Source organism: Sceloporus undulatus, chromosome 4, assembly GCF_019175285.1.
Source record: "Sceloporus undulatus isolate JIND9_A2432 ecotype Alabama chromosome 4, SceUnd_v1.1, whole genome shotgun sequence".
Lineage (NCBI taxonomy): Eukaryota > Metazoa > Chordata > Lepidosauria > Squamata > Phrynosomatidae > Sceloporus > Sceloporus undulatus.
The window spans coordinates 110,215,554-110,231,292 of record NC_056525.1 but is presented as its reverse complement, the minus strand read 5'-3'; the positions used below and the strand labels follow the sequence as shown (position 1 = coordinate 110,231,292).

General features: G+C 39.1%; 1 protein-coding gene across 2 annotated transcripts in view; it reads left to right on the top strand.

The window, feature by feature from the left end:
- CCDC18 (coiled-coil domain containing 18) overlaps window positions 1-15,739 on the top strand; it is a 46,474-nt gene that overhangs the window by 27,545 nt on the left and 3,190 nt on the right. For both annotated transcript variants that reach the window (XM_042462884.1, XM_042462885.1), the window contains 9 exons: window positions 3,110-3,252; window positions 3,879-4,042; window positions 4,825-5,038; window positions 6,732-6,831; window positions 8,848-8,964; window positions 9,716-9,859; window positions 12,130-12,333; window positions 14,227-14,364; window positions 14,948-15,136. In XM_042462884.1, coding sequence (XP_042318818.1) covers window positions 3,110-3,252; window positions 3,879-4,042; window positions 4,825-5,038; window positions 6,732-6,831; window positions 8,848-8,964; window positions 9,716-9,859; window positions 12,130-12,333; window positions 14,227-14,364; window positions 14,948-15,136 — 1,413 coding nt within the window. The remainder of the gene's footprint in view (window positions 1-3,109; window positions 3,253-3,878; window positions 4,043-4,824; window positions 5,039-6,731; window positions 6,832-8,847; window positions 8,965-9,715; window positions 9,860-12,129; window positions 12,334-14,226; window positions 14,365-14,947; window positions 15,137-15,739) is intronic.

Sequence of the window (15,739 nt, the reverse complement as noted above, 5' to 3'; positions counted from 1 at the left end):
CAGCATAATTGTGTATATTATTACTGTAGATGTAACTCCTGCTGGGTGCACTGGCAGTTTACTTCCCAGTATATGTTTTTAGAATTACCTAGTTAAGCACCTCCATGTTTCACTAGTTTTAATTAACTTTATTTATATCCTGTAAGGTGTCTTACAAATTAATATAAATACAGTATAGTTAAAACATTGAAAAGTTAACATTAAAATATAATTAAAATATATATATAATATAATATAATCAATAAAGTTAAAAACAATTTTAAACATATTGTAAAAGTAATAGTGTTACTAATAATTATTAATATTTTTATTAGTATTATTAACATACACCCTCCATGAGAATGGGCTTGGGATACAATTGCCCATCTACAGACCCCAAGCCAGTAATTCATCATCAGTGATGGTAAATTTAATAATTTTTTTCTAGAACAACTGGTCAGAGATTCTTTTACATGTTGAAAACAATTACAGGTATGTTCCAAAAATAAGAGTTCTTGATATTGGCATTCTCAGTGAAAACAATGTGATGTCTCCACATGCCAAATGTCCCACTAAGGAAAAGGCTATTCTTTACATCTCATAACTTCATTGGGAAAGATTCATTTGTATAATAATATGCATGTTTTCCCTGTGCATAAAATGTATTTCGAGACAAAAATGTGTGTTCTTCAAAACACAGTGATTCCAGAACAAAAAAAAACATACAGGAAAACTGCCTGCCTTTTTCTGCACAGGATGAAATTTGCAGAAATAAGAAAGTCTGCAGAAAAGCCACATGTATTCTTCCAACATGTGGTTTCTATAGTAAAAACAATTTTTTCCCACCCAAATCAATTTTCTACCCAGAAACATTTATATTGTGTAGAAAGCCCACTATTTTTTTTCACAGATTTTCCACAGTGAAGTAACAAAATATGACTAGTGCTCAGGAAGTTGTGCAGAAAGTCTGATTGCTGAATGAGGAAAAAATTGCTGAAATCACTTGGTCTTGCATCTGGGAATGAAATGAGTGAAGATTTAAATCTTTGACAAGACCTCTTTTAAAATTTAGGTTGATTCCACCTTCCAGTCCCAGGAGGTACCCTGTTGCTAACACTTGCCTTACTTTCACCTTTTAAACATTATACTGCATCATCAAGCCACCATGGGGCCATAGCACGGAACACTTGGCAGGCTTTAACCACTCTACCTCTCCTTCTCTAAACACATATCTGTGTCAGCTCCTCAAATACCCCACCAACGAGACCAAATCAGACTTACTGTCAAAACTGTACTCTGTTTTTCAAATTTCAGCTCTCCACAGGAGGCCCCTCCCATCAAACACAACTCCTCTTGTGCTGCCTGTTGCCTGGCCACCAGCCATCAAGTTGCATTTCACCCCAAACCACTCAGCTTTTAAAGCCACTTGGTCACACGTTGTTGTTGTATGCCTTCAAGTCATCTCCAATTCATGGTGATCCCAAGGTGAACTTATCATGGGGTTTTCTTGGCAAGATTTGTTCAGAGAAGGTTTGCCGTTGCCTTTCCCTGAGAATGAGAGCATGTGAGTTGCCCATGGTCACCCAGTGGGTTTTATAGCTAAGCAAGGAATCAAACCCTGATCTCCAGAGTTGTAGTCTAACACTCAAACCACTATGCCACACTGGCTCTCTTTGTCACACATATCTGTCTAGAAACAGGTCTGTGCTGATGGAAGGGAGCAAGGATAAATCCATGCTGGCTTCTCTAAGGAGGGAATTCCAAAGTCTGGGAGCACCTACTGAGAAGACACTCTCCCTTGTTCCCACCAAATGTGCCTAAGAAGATGGTCGGACACAGAGAGAAACATACCCAGATGATCTACTGGCCTCTAAGGGACTCTTAATAAAATGGAAATTTTGTGGCTCAGTTTTGACTCTATTTATAGAAGGCCATCCACTGGGTAGGGAAGGCATTAGTCATAAAAGGAAAGGAGGCAAGTGGTAACACAGAAGGAAGTGATGAGATCTGCAGCTGTAATGGGAGCTGCCATTTATTGGACAGCTATCATTTGGAGCCTTCACAAATGTGGCGTTATGAAAGAGTGGCAAGAAAAACTCATTGTTAAATCAACCTCATATCAGAACTTATTTCGTTTGCAAAAAGGAAGACAGCAAATTTGGGAAAAGGTTCTCTGTTCTAATGAGACCAAATGAAACTTTTTGAGTTGGTGCAAAATGTTATGTGTGATGCCAGCTAACAATGCTTAATGTCTTGACAATACCATCTCCACAGTGAATCATGGACTGGGAAAATGGTCAGGACAGAGGGCAAGATGGATGGAAACAAATGTAGAATAATTCTAGAGGAAAACCATGTTTCACTTTGCAAAGAGCCTAGGACTAGAAGTTTGCCCTTCAGTGGGACAATGGCACTAAACACACAGTGAAAGTAATACTGAAGTGATTTAAAAAGAAAGACCTAGGATGCACATAAAAGCCAGCATAGTGTAGCAGTTTGAGTGTTGAACTAGGACACTGGGACACCAGGGTTCGAATCCCTGCTTGGTCATGGTGACCTATGGCAAGTTCCAGTCTTAGTCTCGGAGGAAGGCAGTGGCAATCCCCATGAACCAGTCTTGCTGAGAAAACTTTAATAGATTCACCTTAGGGGTGCCATAAGTCAGATATGACTTCTAGACACATAACTAGACAGAATGCAGATCTTTGGTTGGCCAAGTTAAAGCCCAAATAGAAAATCTATGGCAAGACTTCATAGTTGATGTTCACTTGTGGTCCCTATCCAATGTGACACAGCTACAGCAATTTTGCCAAAAACTAGCAAAAAATTGTGGGACCCAGATGCATACAGCTGATAATGACTTACCCAAGAAGACTTGCAGGAGTAATTGAAGCCAAAGGTGTTTCTATTACATATTGACCCTGGGAAGTGAATACTTATACAGATAACAAATACCTTTTTTAAAAAACTTAACTTTTGTGCTTCAGTAAAATATTTTGCAACTTTACACAACTGAGTATTAAAACTGTTAACTTTTAATTTAATATATATAGAGATCTTGTAGCACCTTTAAGACTAAATGAAAGAAAGATGTTACTAACATGGTTGTATCTTTTAATTTTTAATTTAGTTGTCAAAACTAGAACAAGAATATCAAAAGCAGAAGGAAAATTTTGAAGAAGAGCTAAGAAAAGCAAATGAAAAATTAAATTTAGCCTATGAAGAAACAGATATGAAAAGACAAAAAGTAACAGAACTTAGTGGCACAATCAGGTATGTTCAGAACATTTTCTGTAGAAAGTTTTTTTAATGGTGCATGTGTGAGGCCTGCAGGTTTCATATGGTCCATACCTCAAATTAAAAAAATTATGACCCAAGCAAAGTAATTTAAAAAAAATCATGGGTGGGTTGAGGGTTGGAGGCAGGTTGAGGGTTCGGATTGTATATTTTTAATCTTGTAAGCCACCTCAATTGCATTTTGTAGAGAGGCGGGATATAAATAAATTTTATTATTTATTATTATTATGATTCTTAAATATAGTATAACTTGTAGAAAGAGATTTTAGAGTGGAACATATACAATGCAATCATAAAACTGCATTGTTAGAAATTACCCTCATAAATTTACAGTGGGATACTCTATTAAATGAATATTCATATTCAGAATACAGTGAGCCCGCACCATATGTGGGCTGAAGCTGCGTGGCAAATGGAAGAATGGTGCGTGCACCTGTTGCGCAAGCACGAGCCACATTATATGCAGTGGGGCTCAAGCAGATGCACTTTTTGCCTTACGTGGGAGCAGGGGGTGTCCAGAACAGATCCTCCATGTAAGGCAAGAGTCCACTGTATTCTCCTTTTAGCTACTTTTTTGAGATTTAGTTTTTCTGTTTGTTTAGACAGATAAAAGTTGAGATGGATCAGTGTAAAGATGAGCTAATTGACATGGAGAAAGAATTAGTGCACTTAAGACGAGATGGTCAGACTAAAGCAATGCAGCTGGGCCATTTGGAAATGACTTTGGAGCAGAAAGTCTCTGAACTAAATAAAAAGAAACAAGAAGGTAGGCCTTTTATGTTGCTTCTTAGTAATGCTATTTTGAACAGCCTGACTGACAATGTGGAAATGTATGGAGGATATTTCTAATAGATTGTGCCATTTTCACTTGAAACAATATAATGAAATAAAGCATGACACATAAGAAACAGGGCTGTAGATGTACCTGCCTGATATCTATTCAAAAAGTGTATTTTATATTTTTCTTATTAAAAATTAATTTTTCTAAATTGCCGTGAGCATGTGTTCTTGTCAACTCTGTTGAAATCATGAATTCATCTTTTTGTAGTTTCTGGTTTGAGATGAACTGTACCTCTTTTTGTAAATTACAGTTGTCAAAATCACTTAACGCTCAAATGAATCAAATGGTACAAGTGACTCCTTAAAGGCTGTAATTCTTAGTAGCAACAAGTTTTTAAAATTTCATCTGCCAAATGATATTTTTTTCATCATTTATTTTCATTGAGAGGCAAAGCCTTCCAACTTAATTGACAGTGCAGGTACCAAAAATAAAACATAAACAACAAAATGGAAATCCAGTCATGTTGTGTGAAACATGTTGCTATGTGTCAACATGTGTTTATGTGCTGAATATTTTATAGTTTTTATGTGAATTTTCAGTTTTTGGCTTAGGCATTTCATCCAGTTGTTGAATACAAATTTCTAAGGCAGCTAACAAGAGAAGTTGAAAATTACACCATGCATAAGAACATAGATTTTTAAAAAGTTAAACATCTTCGTTTGGGGGTGTTTTTGTTTTTTGCTTTCTGTTTTCTGTATGCACAAAAGTGAGAGAATTAGAAGACAAACTACTCACAAGTGAGACACAGCAAAAAGAAACTGCGGAGAAAATAGAAACTTTAGAGAATGACATGGAAAATGCCACTGGGGAATTAAAAACTACTTTGAGACAACTACAAGAACTTAGAGATATGTTACATAATGCACAGATGTCTTTGGAGGAGAAATATGCAGCTAACCAAGATTTAACAGAGGAACTGAGGTAAGTAAAGATTACTGTTATTAATCTAAATCAGCATTACAAATTAATTCATTGGAAATTTTCCTAAAGATTTTTATTTACAAACTTTGTGTTTAGCAGCTATCTAAACAGAAGTTTAAATACTGTAGATACTCAACTATGAGTCAAGAAATTTATGCCCCAAAATTCAATACATCAGTAGCGTTTAGAAAGGTCCTAAAGCAAGCAAGCCTGATGCCCCAATCTCCTGATGTCCGTTTTACAAGCCTTTGCTTCCTATCGGGAAAACCTCTCCATTTAAATCCACTTGCTTCTTTCTCTAGTCCATTTTGCAAGCCCTGGCTTTCTATGGAAAAACTCTACATTTAAATGCACTTAACTTCTCTCTCTGGTCTGTTTTGCAAGACCTGGCTTCCTAAGGAAAAAACTCTCCATTTAAAACCACTTGCTTCTGTCTCCAGTCCATTTTGCAAGACCTTGCTTCCTATGGAAACAACTCTATATTTAAATCTACTTGCTTCCTTTCTCAATCCGATGTTAAAACCTCTCCTCCAGCACCTGAGAATCGGTTGGGAGAGGTCCAGAGAAGGAGAAGGAGGGACAGAAGTGGTATTTCCCCCTTTCCATCCTCCCTTATAGCCCCCTAGGGTTTGCCCTTGACTTATCCATGGGTCATATCAAAATCCAGGATTTTGACCCTGAAACCTTCCCTTGACTTATACATGAGGTCGATTTGTACACGATAAGGTACAGTACTGAACTTTTTCCTTTTTTTCCTAATCGTAAAAATTGTTGGTGTTTACAACTTCCTGTAACATTGCTCTGCTGTTCTGCCCACAAAACACTGCATTGCAAAAATTTGAAGCAAACTGGTTCACCCTGTTCTCCAGCCTGTTTCCCTTTTCTAGAAGAGAGAGGTCGTGGAGAATGCTGAGCCCTTGTTTTGACAGAGCCCCAGCATGAATATTGCTGAACTATTTTCCCTTTTCTCCTTTCTCTGTGTAAGAGTAGAAGTGATCTAAAAAAGAATGTTGGCTAGAAAGAAGACTGTACTGCCATTTACCCTAGTACTTTATGTACTTGTCTATATGTCGACCTCATGTATAAGTTGAGGACAGGTTTTGGGGCCAAAATTATGGATTTTGATATGGCCCATGGAGAAGTTGAGGGTACAATTTAGGAGCATGTAACAAAGGATGTAAATGAAAAAGCAAGGGCATCAGTGAAACACCAGACACCACACAAACACACTCTCTTCTTGCAAATGCAGTGGCTCTTTGAAATCTCTCTAGCAAACCAGGAACACACACACATATACAAAAACGCACCTCTTTTCCTTGCAAATCCTGCGCACCCCAAGAGTGACCACAAGCCACCCCAGGGCTTCCTAAAGCAGCTCAAAAGAAGCTTTTCCCGCTCCTTTCCACAGTCCACTTGGGACCATGGCAGGAAGTGCTCTCAGGGCTGTGACATGTGTTCACCATGGTCCCGGGAGCAATCGGGCTGGGAACGGCTTCTGGCTGTTCCTTCTTGCCCATTTGTTTCACCCCTGAGTGTAAGACACCAGCAGCCTGATTAACAAGCATGTTTACTGAGCAGTGTCCAACTTGGTTTAGTGAGAGTTTCTCTAGAAATAAGTGTCCTAATTTTCTTTAAAATAACCCTCCTTGAGCTGACAAAGGGGGAAAATGTTATTTTTAATTTAAAATTCCAGAGAATGCAAGTATGAACTTGAGAATAAAAAACAAGAGCTTCTTGACATGGACAAGATACTGCAAGAAAGAAACTGGGATTTGAAACAAAGAGCAGCTCAGGTTAGAATGTTATCAGAATATTCTGTTTTTTAAATATAATAAATTTTGTGTATATAGGCATATATCATTTAACAAAGGACCCATACAGACAGACCAAAATAAAGCTGCTTCGGGTCACTTTGGAGGTATGCTATTTAAATGATGCATGTGTCTTAAATGTCCAGAAGCCATAGGACTGGAGCGTGGCTTTGGCCCGGCTTCCGGACTCTTAGGACGCATGCATCATTTAAACAGCATACCTCCAAAGTGACCCGAAGCAGATTTATTTTGGCCTGTCTGTATGAGGCCAAAGCCTCTGACAAAGAAGCTCTTTTTTACAAATCTTTTTATTCCAGCCCAGCCTCCCCTTTTCTTTCTCATCTTTGTCTATATAGAAAAAAAAATTTTTTTTGCAACATCAGCACTGGAAGGATGGTAGAGGATGACTGGGAAAACATAGAATTGCAGTGTCAGGTTCCAGGAGCATGTTTGCACCAAACAATAGAATAAAGCTTCAGATGGAAAAGAACAGGATTCTACTCTAGCCAACCCTACTGTAGTTGGGTATGCCTGTCTAAACCTGGTAAGATAAAGAGCAGCAGAATCCCTTACTGAGCTGCATGAACAGCAAACAAAATAAAGAGAAAAGAGAAGAGCAGATAAGCCTGCCTCACCAGTTCCCATCAGCATGTTAGAAAAGCTCAGATCTATAGGTTTGTCCACCAAATTGCAAATGAAAAGAAAATGAAAGAATGGCGCGGGACAGACCACCCAAAAAGGGTGGCCTGCCGGCAGCCTAATTCCTTCCAGAGGGAGGCTGCAATTGCCAAACTGTGTGGCTTCCCACTGGAGGAAAAAGAACCTGGAAAAACCGGGCTCTTTTAGCGCTGCAGGGTAGACATCGCGATCACAATGGAGGTGCCCGTGTACATGGGATGCCACCATTGTTACACCACCGTGCTAGGGTTAGGGACTGCACGATTGGCGCACAGTCCCTAACCCTACCATCAGTGCTACCACAGTGCAAAAGGGCGGTCTGTACCGTGCCAATAAATTATCCCTGGATGCATTTTGGAAGAAGCCTTCAAGTGGTCTCCAGAAAGTTGAAAATGTTTTGATTTACTTATACAAAGCTTACCTGACCTGGTTGTTTCATTTCATCAATAGAAGTATAGTGTCTAGATCAAGAGAAGTAATAGTGCCACTGTATTCTGCTCTGGTCAGGCCCCACCTAGAATATTGTGTCCAGTTCTGGGCGCCACAATTCAGAAAGGACATTGAGAAACTGGAGCGTGTCCAAAGGAGGGCGACAAAAATGGTGAAAGGTCTGGAAACCATGCCCTATGAGGAATGACTTAGGGAGCTGAGGATGTTTAGCCTGGAGAAAAGAAGGTTAAGAGGTGATATGATCACCCTGTTTAAATATTTGAAGGGATGTCATATTGAAGAGGGAGCAAGCTTGTTTTCTGCTGCTCCAGAGAACAGGACCCGGAACAATGGATGCAAGCTACAGGAAAAGAGATTCCACCTGAACATTAGGAGGAACTTCCTGACAGTAAGGGCTGTTCGACAATGGAATGCACTCCCTCGGAGGGTGATAGAGTCTCCTTCCTTGGAGGTCTTTAAACAGAGGCTGGATGGCCATCTGTCAGGGATGCTTTGATTTGGATTTCCTGCATGGCAGGGGGTTGGACTGGATGGCCCTAGTGGTCTCTTCCAACTCTATGATTCTATGATTCTATGATTTCACATGCAGTTATTATTAGTTTTGAATATATACTGCTGAAACATATTGAACTGCTTTTCTTTTCTAATCTATCCCTATTATTTCCAAGTTTTTTCTGCCTTTGTTACCAAGTTTTCTGGTAAGTCATGCCCAGGAACACACTGATTTTGTTAACTGAAATATACCTGTATTATTAAAGTACAAGTTGTAAACACATAACTGGTGCATAATTCCATAACTGATACCACCTCGTTCTCATATTTGTTTTTGTTTTGTGTTTTGGCTTTTCTTTCTTTCTATAATTCTTTAAGGTCACACATTTAGATATGTCAATTCGGGGGCACAGGGAAGAACTGGAACAGAAAATTATTAAACTGGAAGGAGCTTTGGAAAAAACAGAGTTGCAGATCAAGGAATGCAATAAGCAGGTATTTATTCAAAATATTTGTACAAATACCATATGTACTCATCTATAAGTTGAAAAATGTGTACCAAAATATTGACCCCAAAATGCTGGGTTGACTTATATACGGGTCAATATGGTAATACTGCTCAGAAAGGTCCTAAAAGAAGTGCCATGCAACACCCCATTTTCCCTACTTTGGCAATTGCTGCCCAGACAAGAAGACAGATTGTGTATGTGTTTGGTTTGCTTGGGAGATTCAGAAGACCCGCTGCATTTACAAGGAAAGAGGATGTGTTTTTGTATGTGTATGTGTGCTTTTCCGTGGTTTGCTAGGGAGATTCAAAAAACCAATTGCATTGCAAAGATAGAGGCTGTGTTTTTCTTTATGTGTGCATATTTCTCCCTGGGTTTGCCAGGGAGATTCAAAAGACCCACTGCATTTGTAAAGAGGGAATGTGTGGTGACTGGTGCTTCACTGTTACGTTTGCTTTGTTCTTTACAACCTTTGTTACATGCCCTAAATTGTACCCTCAATTTATCCATGGGTCATATCAAAATCCAAAATTTTGCTACCAAAACCTTCCCTTGACTTTTACATGAGATCAACTTATACACGAGTATATATGGTAGATCTAACAGTGAGCCAGTGTAGTTTACCAGCTGCACATTTTGACATATGATATAAACAATACTGTGGAGAGGTCATTTGAACTCCAAAAACATATATTTCCTTAATAAATTACCTTGTTGTTTGTATCATGTACTGTAATCAGATTGAAAGTTTAGAAGGCAAGCTACAGCATTCAAAAGATGAAGTTCATGAGAAAGAGTTTAACATACTCCAGCAAGATCAAGAGATAAGCCGTCTTAAAAAAGAAACTGAAAGAAAGCAGGAAAGAATGAAAGATATTGAAAAAGTAAGTCTCTATAAGTATTCTTATCTGATTCTTCATGGCTACACTAGATTTTTTTCCCCATTCTAATCACTGAGCAATAAGCAAAAGAAGGCATATGTTGCCTTTGCATATGAAGTGTTTAATAGCATAATCCTATGCGTGTCTACACAAAAATAAATGCAATTAAGTTCACCGGGGCTCCCATCCAGGTACATGTGCATAGAATTGTAATCTAACTGTGTGTTTTCATTCCCCAATGCAAGTCATTTCATTGTCATATTATAATTACACTAGTTATTCATCAGATAATAGAAAGATACACAGATTTAAAAAGAAAATACAGCATTCAGTTGTTGCACCAAAAGTCCTATGGCACACTCAAAACTAAAATTTTTTTTAGTACTATTCAGTTTTGTGAACCATAATGCATTTAATCTAGCATACAAAATGTTCCCCTGCATTGGTATATTCATTACCAAAAATGCAGCTGAGAAAGTCCTCTCATGACCCTTTTCATTTTGCCTTGTATCTTTGAAATTTTAAAATGATCTTGCTTTTAAACTGGAGCTCTGGGAAAAAGAAGCACACACTGTAATTATTATATTAAAGATAATATGTAAAAGTAATTATCAAAATTTAGCAGTCTGGGACACTTGGTAATTGAATTAAATGTCAGAGATAGATTTTCTCTTCAAAACTGCTTAATTATAGTTTGGAAATGATGCTCTAAAAATTAATTATAGTAAGACCAAAGTAATGGTCTTCTCGAGGAGCCTCCTCCAATACAAGTGGACCCTAGATGATCACTCCATAGAACAGGTGTCCGCTTATAAATATCGGGGGATCACATTTCATGACAAGGGATCTACCAAACTACACCAGAAAAATGCTGTAATGAATACACAAAGAAGTATTAAAGCTTTATGTTCTTTCTATTATAATAAGGGAGGCCAATACATTCCAGCAGCTCTCCAAGTCTTTGTTACTAAGATCTTAGCACAATTATTATACGGTTCTGAGATTTGTACTTTCAATAGCTTTACAACCTTCGAGGTAGTTCAAACAAAATTTTTAAGAACAATTTTAGGTGTCCCAAATTGTGTTTTGAATCCCATTCTCCGTCTAGAAACAGGGATGCTATCTGTTGAGGCGCGTGTATGGATACGCAAATTAAATTTATGGTTTGGAAATTCAGTTCTGTTACCTGTGACTTGAATAGAGATAATGACTTTTTAATTACAATATCAGTGCCAGGAATTTTGTTTTAAATATCAACCATGTTTTGGAAACACTAAATATTATGTTGTTCAATTTGGACTTTGTTCCAAAAACTAAGGCTGCTTCAGCACTGCCCATATAATCCAGTTTGACACCACTTTGACTCCCATGGCTCAGCGCTTTGGAATTCTAGGAATCGTAGTTTTGTAAGGCATTTAGCCTGCTCTGTCACAGAGCTTTGGTGCCACAACTCACTACAGTTTTCAGGATTCCAAAGCATTGAGCCATGGCAGTTAAGGTGGTTTCAAACTGGATTATTTCTGCAGTATAAATGTAACGTAGCTCAGTCTGCACTATTTTCCTTAACTCTGGTGCGTTACAGACGCGCCAAAGGGGTATGCTAGGATTAGGAAGGGGTGTGTTAGGGTTGAGAAGGGGCGTCCCTTATGGACGCCCCTCAACCCTAATACGGACCGAGTTTGTACAAAATGGCTGCACTCGTCCACACGGGGCCACCATTTTGACGTCGTGGACGCATAGCATCTGGACGCCGCACAGCGGAAGTGACACCGCAAGTGCCGACTAGCACCTCGCGGCACCACTTCCAGGTCGCAGAAAGAAGCGCCATTTCGGCACTTCTTTCTTGCTGCACCCGGGAACCGTGCGGTTTGGCTGCTGCGCTTCCCGGATGTAGCAAACGGCAGCGCCGGCAGAGCGCCCTTCTTGGGCACTCTGTAACGCACCTCTCTTGCCAGTTGAAGCTTGAGAATCAATTCTGGTTTGGCCCAAAGGCTTTTCTTTGTTACTTTGCTTGCTCATTAGCTGATCCCACTGGTTTCTGCTATCAGCTGTGTAGCAATCATCCTCTGACTAGTTATCTGGATTGTGTTTGGGACACACAGCATCTGAAGTGGAGTCTGATTCATGAAAGTTTATGCCATTTAAAGTACCATAAGCCTGTTCTACAAATAATAGATTTGGTGTTATATGACAATGGAAATGAGTGTTAGTAAAGAGGAAAGGAAAGGAAATCACTTCTCAGTTTTGTTAATATGAATGTTTGGTCTTTTTAGAAGATGAACGAGCAAGACAAGTACATTGCTGAACAGTACAAAGAAATACTTGATTTGGGCCAGCAGTTGAGGCTCGAACGTGAACAAATGAAACACACTCATGCGGAGCTACTGGAGAGTCGCCGTCGGCAGGTTCAAGCTCAGAGAGATTTGGACAGGATCTCTGTTGAACTGGAAGAAGTGAACCAACTTTGTCTTGAAAAAGTAAACACATTTTAAAAGAGTAGTTCCACATGAAAATAATTGGTCCATTGTTTTTTGTGGGTTATTCGGGCTATGTGGCCATGTTCTAGAAGAGTTTCTTCTTCAGATGCCATCCACAGATGCTGGTAAAATGCCAGGAAGAAACTCTTCTAGAACATGGCCACATAGCCTGAAAAACCCACAAAAAACTATGGATGCCGGTCATGAAAGCCTTCAACTTCAAATTGGTCCATTTGCAGGATCAGTTTAGTATATTCTTAGTGCCTGAGTCTGGTAGGTGTTTCAGCCTGTGGAGCATTTTATGCCATTGGTCTGCCCTTTCCTCATTATCACACAACTTTAACTGAGCTTGAGGATGACAGTTTCCCTAGACCAACCGGGGCAAACTGCTTCTCTTCAGTCTTCTCTAGGAATATAAAAGAAGCTGAGGTTTTAACACCCTTGAGTTCTCATTTAAACTTTCCCTTCCATGAGTGTGCTTCAAAGGGTGAAGCAGACAGCCTGTCAGGAGCAGTTGGAAGCCGCTCTTGCCACAATCGTGCCGGGACCGCAGCAATCACAGCCCGCTTCCACAGAACACTTTGTATTTTTATTTTTGTTTTCCTCCTAGCAACAGTGTGATGCAGCAGCTAACAAGGCCAATACAATTTTAGGCTGCATCAATAGAAGTATAGTGTCTAGATCAAGGGAATTAATAGTGCCACTGTATTCTGCTCTGGTCAGGCCCCACCTGGAATACTGTGTCCAGTTCTGGGCACCACAATTTCAAAAGGGTGTTGAGAAACTGGAGCATGTTCAAAGGAGGATGACTAAAATGGTGAAGGGTCTGGAAACCATGCCCTATGAGAAACGACTTCGGGAGCTGGGGATGTTTAGCCTGGAGAAGAGAAGGTTAAGGGGTGATATGATAGCCCTGTTTAAATACTTGAAGGGATGTCACGTTGAGGAGGGAGCTAGCTTGTTTTCTGCTGTTCCAGAGACTAGGATCCGGAGCAATGGATGCAAGCTACAGGAAAAGAGATTCCACCTCAACATTGGGAGGAACTTCCTGACAGTAAGGGCTGTCCGAAAGTGGAAACTCCCTTGGAGTGTAGTGGAGTCTCCTTCCTTAGAGGTCTTTAAACAAAGGCTGGATGGTCATCTGTCAGGGATCCTTTGATTGAGATTTCCTGCATGCCAGGGGGTTGGACTGGATGGCCCTTGCGGTCTCTTCCAACTCTATGATTCTACTTTGCCTTTTACAAGTGTTCTTTTGATGATGAATCAATAAACCAACTGTTGCTTTCAGTTTTGGGCACCCTACAGTATTAATTACATGTGTCTCCTTAGGCAAGCCAGGGGCTCTGAATAGCCCAGGAGCTTTGAGAACACCAGGCCAGTGCCCATTAAAGCACAGCTGGACAACTTTGGTGGACTGGGGTCCAATTTTCTACCTCTGTATTCTTCCAAGGGCTACAAAAGTGGCAAAAAACAAAGCCTTGGTTTTATGCCACAACAGGGGTAGACATAGTGGCCATAGTCCACCCAAAAAACAAAAAGTCTTGATGGCCACTCTTGACCCATTGCCTTTAGGTTTCTTGGAACAGGGTCTGCTGGAAAGTCTGTCTGTGTAAGACCTGTCTGCCCACTATCTTTAGTCTCCCCTTAATCAGTTGGGCCATTCTTTTCCACCGCCTTAACATTTGTCTGGAAAGTCTTGAAATTTTCAGACATATTTACTTCCTTTGGATTTATCACAGAAAATTGTTGGTGGTTGTCTGTTTTTTTAACCCATTGGATAAATGTTTGTTACAAAATGCCCTTTCTTTTGTTTTTTATAAGATAGGTTGACAAAAATGCTATCTACACAAAAAGATAAATGCTGATATTCTTTGTTGCATAATTTTCTTCCAGGAAAGTCGTGCAAATCGTTTGGCAGAACAACTGGGGGCAGCTCAGGCACGAGAAACACAGTTAGAAGCAAGAATGAAAGCAGAAATTAAGAAGCTCTCTACAGAAATACAGTCACTAAAGCAGTCTTATGCATCAGAGGTGAAAGCAAAATTGTCTTTATCCATTTATATTGCACTGTTTACTGCATAAGAAGTTGCAAATTTGTGTATTTCTGTGATTTAGTTTAACTCATAAGTTTTACTCAATAGCTTATGTAAAATAGAATATGTGCCTTTAGCATCACAAATATAGGATAGATGCTTTAAAACTATTCATTCTCCCTTCTCAAGATTCAGCACAGCTGCCTAATCTCTTCTGAAGAAAATGCCATTTCTCATTCTTGTTGGTATATTTCCTGAAAGGGCCAGTTCCCTAGATATCAGCACTGTGAAAATCATTTTCCTAGTAAACCAAGGTTTTAGTATAAGGTAGTCGTATCTTATACTGTAGTTCTTAAAACATGTGAAAGAAGTTGTTACTGTAACACTGACATTAACATTTCACTATTAAATTAACTGAATAATAGATTAGTTTTAGGAAATTACTATATTAATGGGTCTCAGTAACTGAGACATTAGCAAACATATGGACATTGGTGACCAAGTTACTACAGTGCTGTCTATATTACATTTGACATCAGTTAAGATGTATAAATTAGATTCATTATATTCTTTACTTTCAGAAACTCTCCAACGAAGCCCAGCAAACAAAATTGAATCACTCCATATCTAAATCTCATCATATCAATGGACAACTGCAACAGCTGAAAATAGATCTGGATGAAGCTCAAGGGACTGTCTCTAATCTACAACAACAGCTTCAGTCCAGAAATGAAATGATTCAAGCAGCAAATGAAGCTTTGCTTCTCAAAGTTAGTTAACATAAGTGTTTAATCCCTTCTACAAGGAGACATTACTAAATTATTCATCTTTATTTTTGTTGATTAACAAAGGAAGTTAGGCTATATTTAGATGCTGAAGTATGGCTATTGGATATCTATTTTCCTGCCGTATTTACCAAGAAATGTCTAGATTCTAGAATAAGAAATTTGCAGCTTGATTGTGTTGAGTGTTTCTTTGTCTCAGCTTCACCTTGTAACACAGGGCAATGAAATGCTAAAAATGCTGTCATGTGCTATGTAAGTCATATTACTAAGTTTAATATGATTAACTCCCCTTTAGTAACATTTTGTTGATAATGCAAAATTTTCTTAGTTTGCAATATCTGTTCTCTGTAATAATATGGTACATGAAGTTTTCAGATGAGAAAGTGCTGGAGCTAGATTGTGCCTTGAGGAAAGGCTCTGCTGGGAATTTAGGTAACATGAAACAAACCATAGATTCTAGTGCAGGCCACAGGGATCCTAATTAGAATTTTGGAAGATCCTGATAGTGATGGACACAGGGATCTGCTGTTCAAAAGCAGAAGTCACTGCCCTAAATTCCCCTCAGCTAAGATAAAACCCTTTATGGAG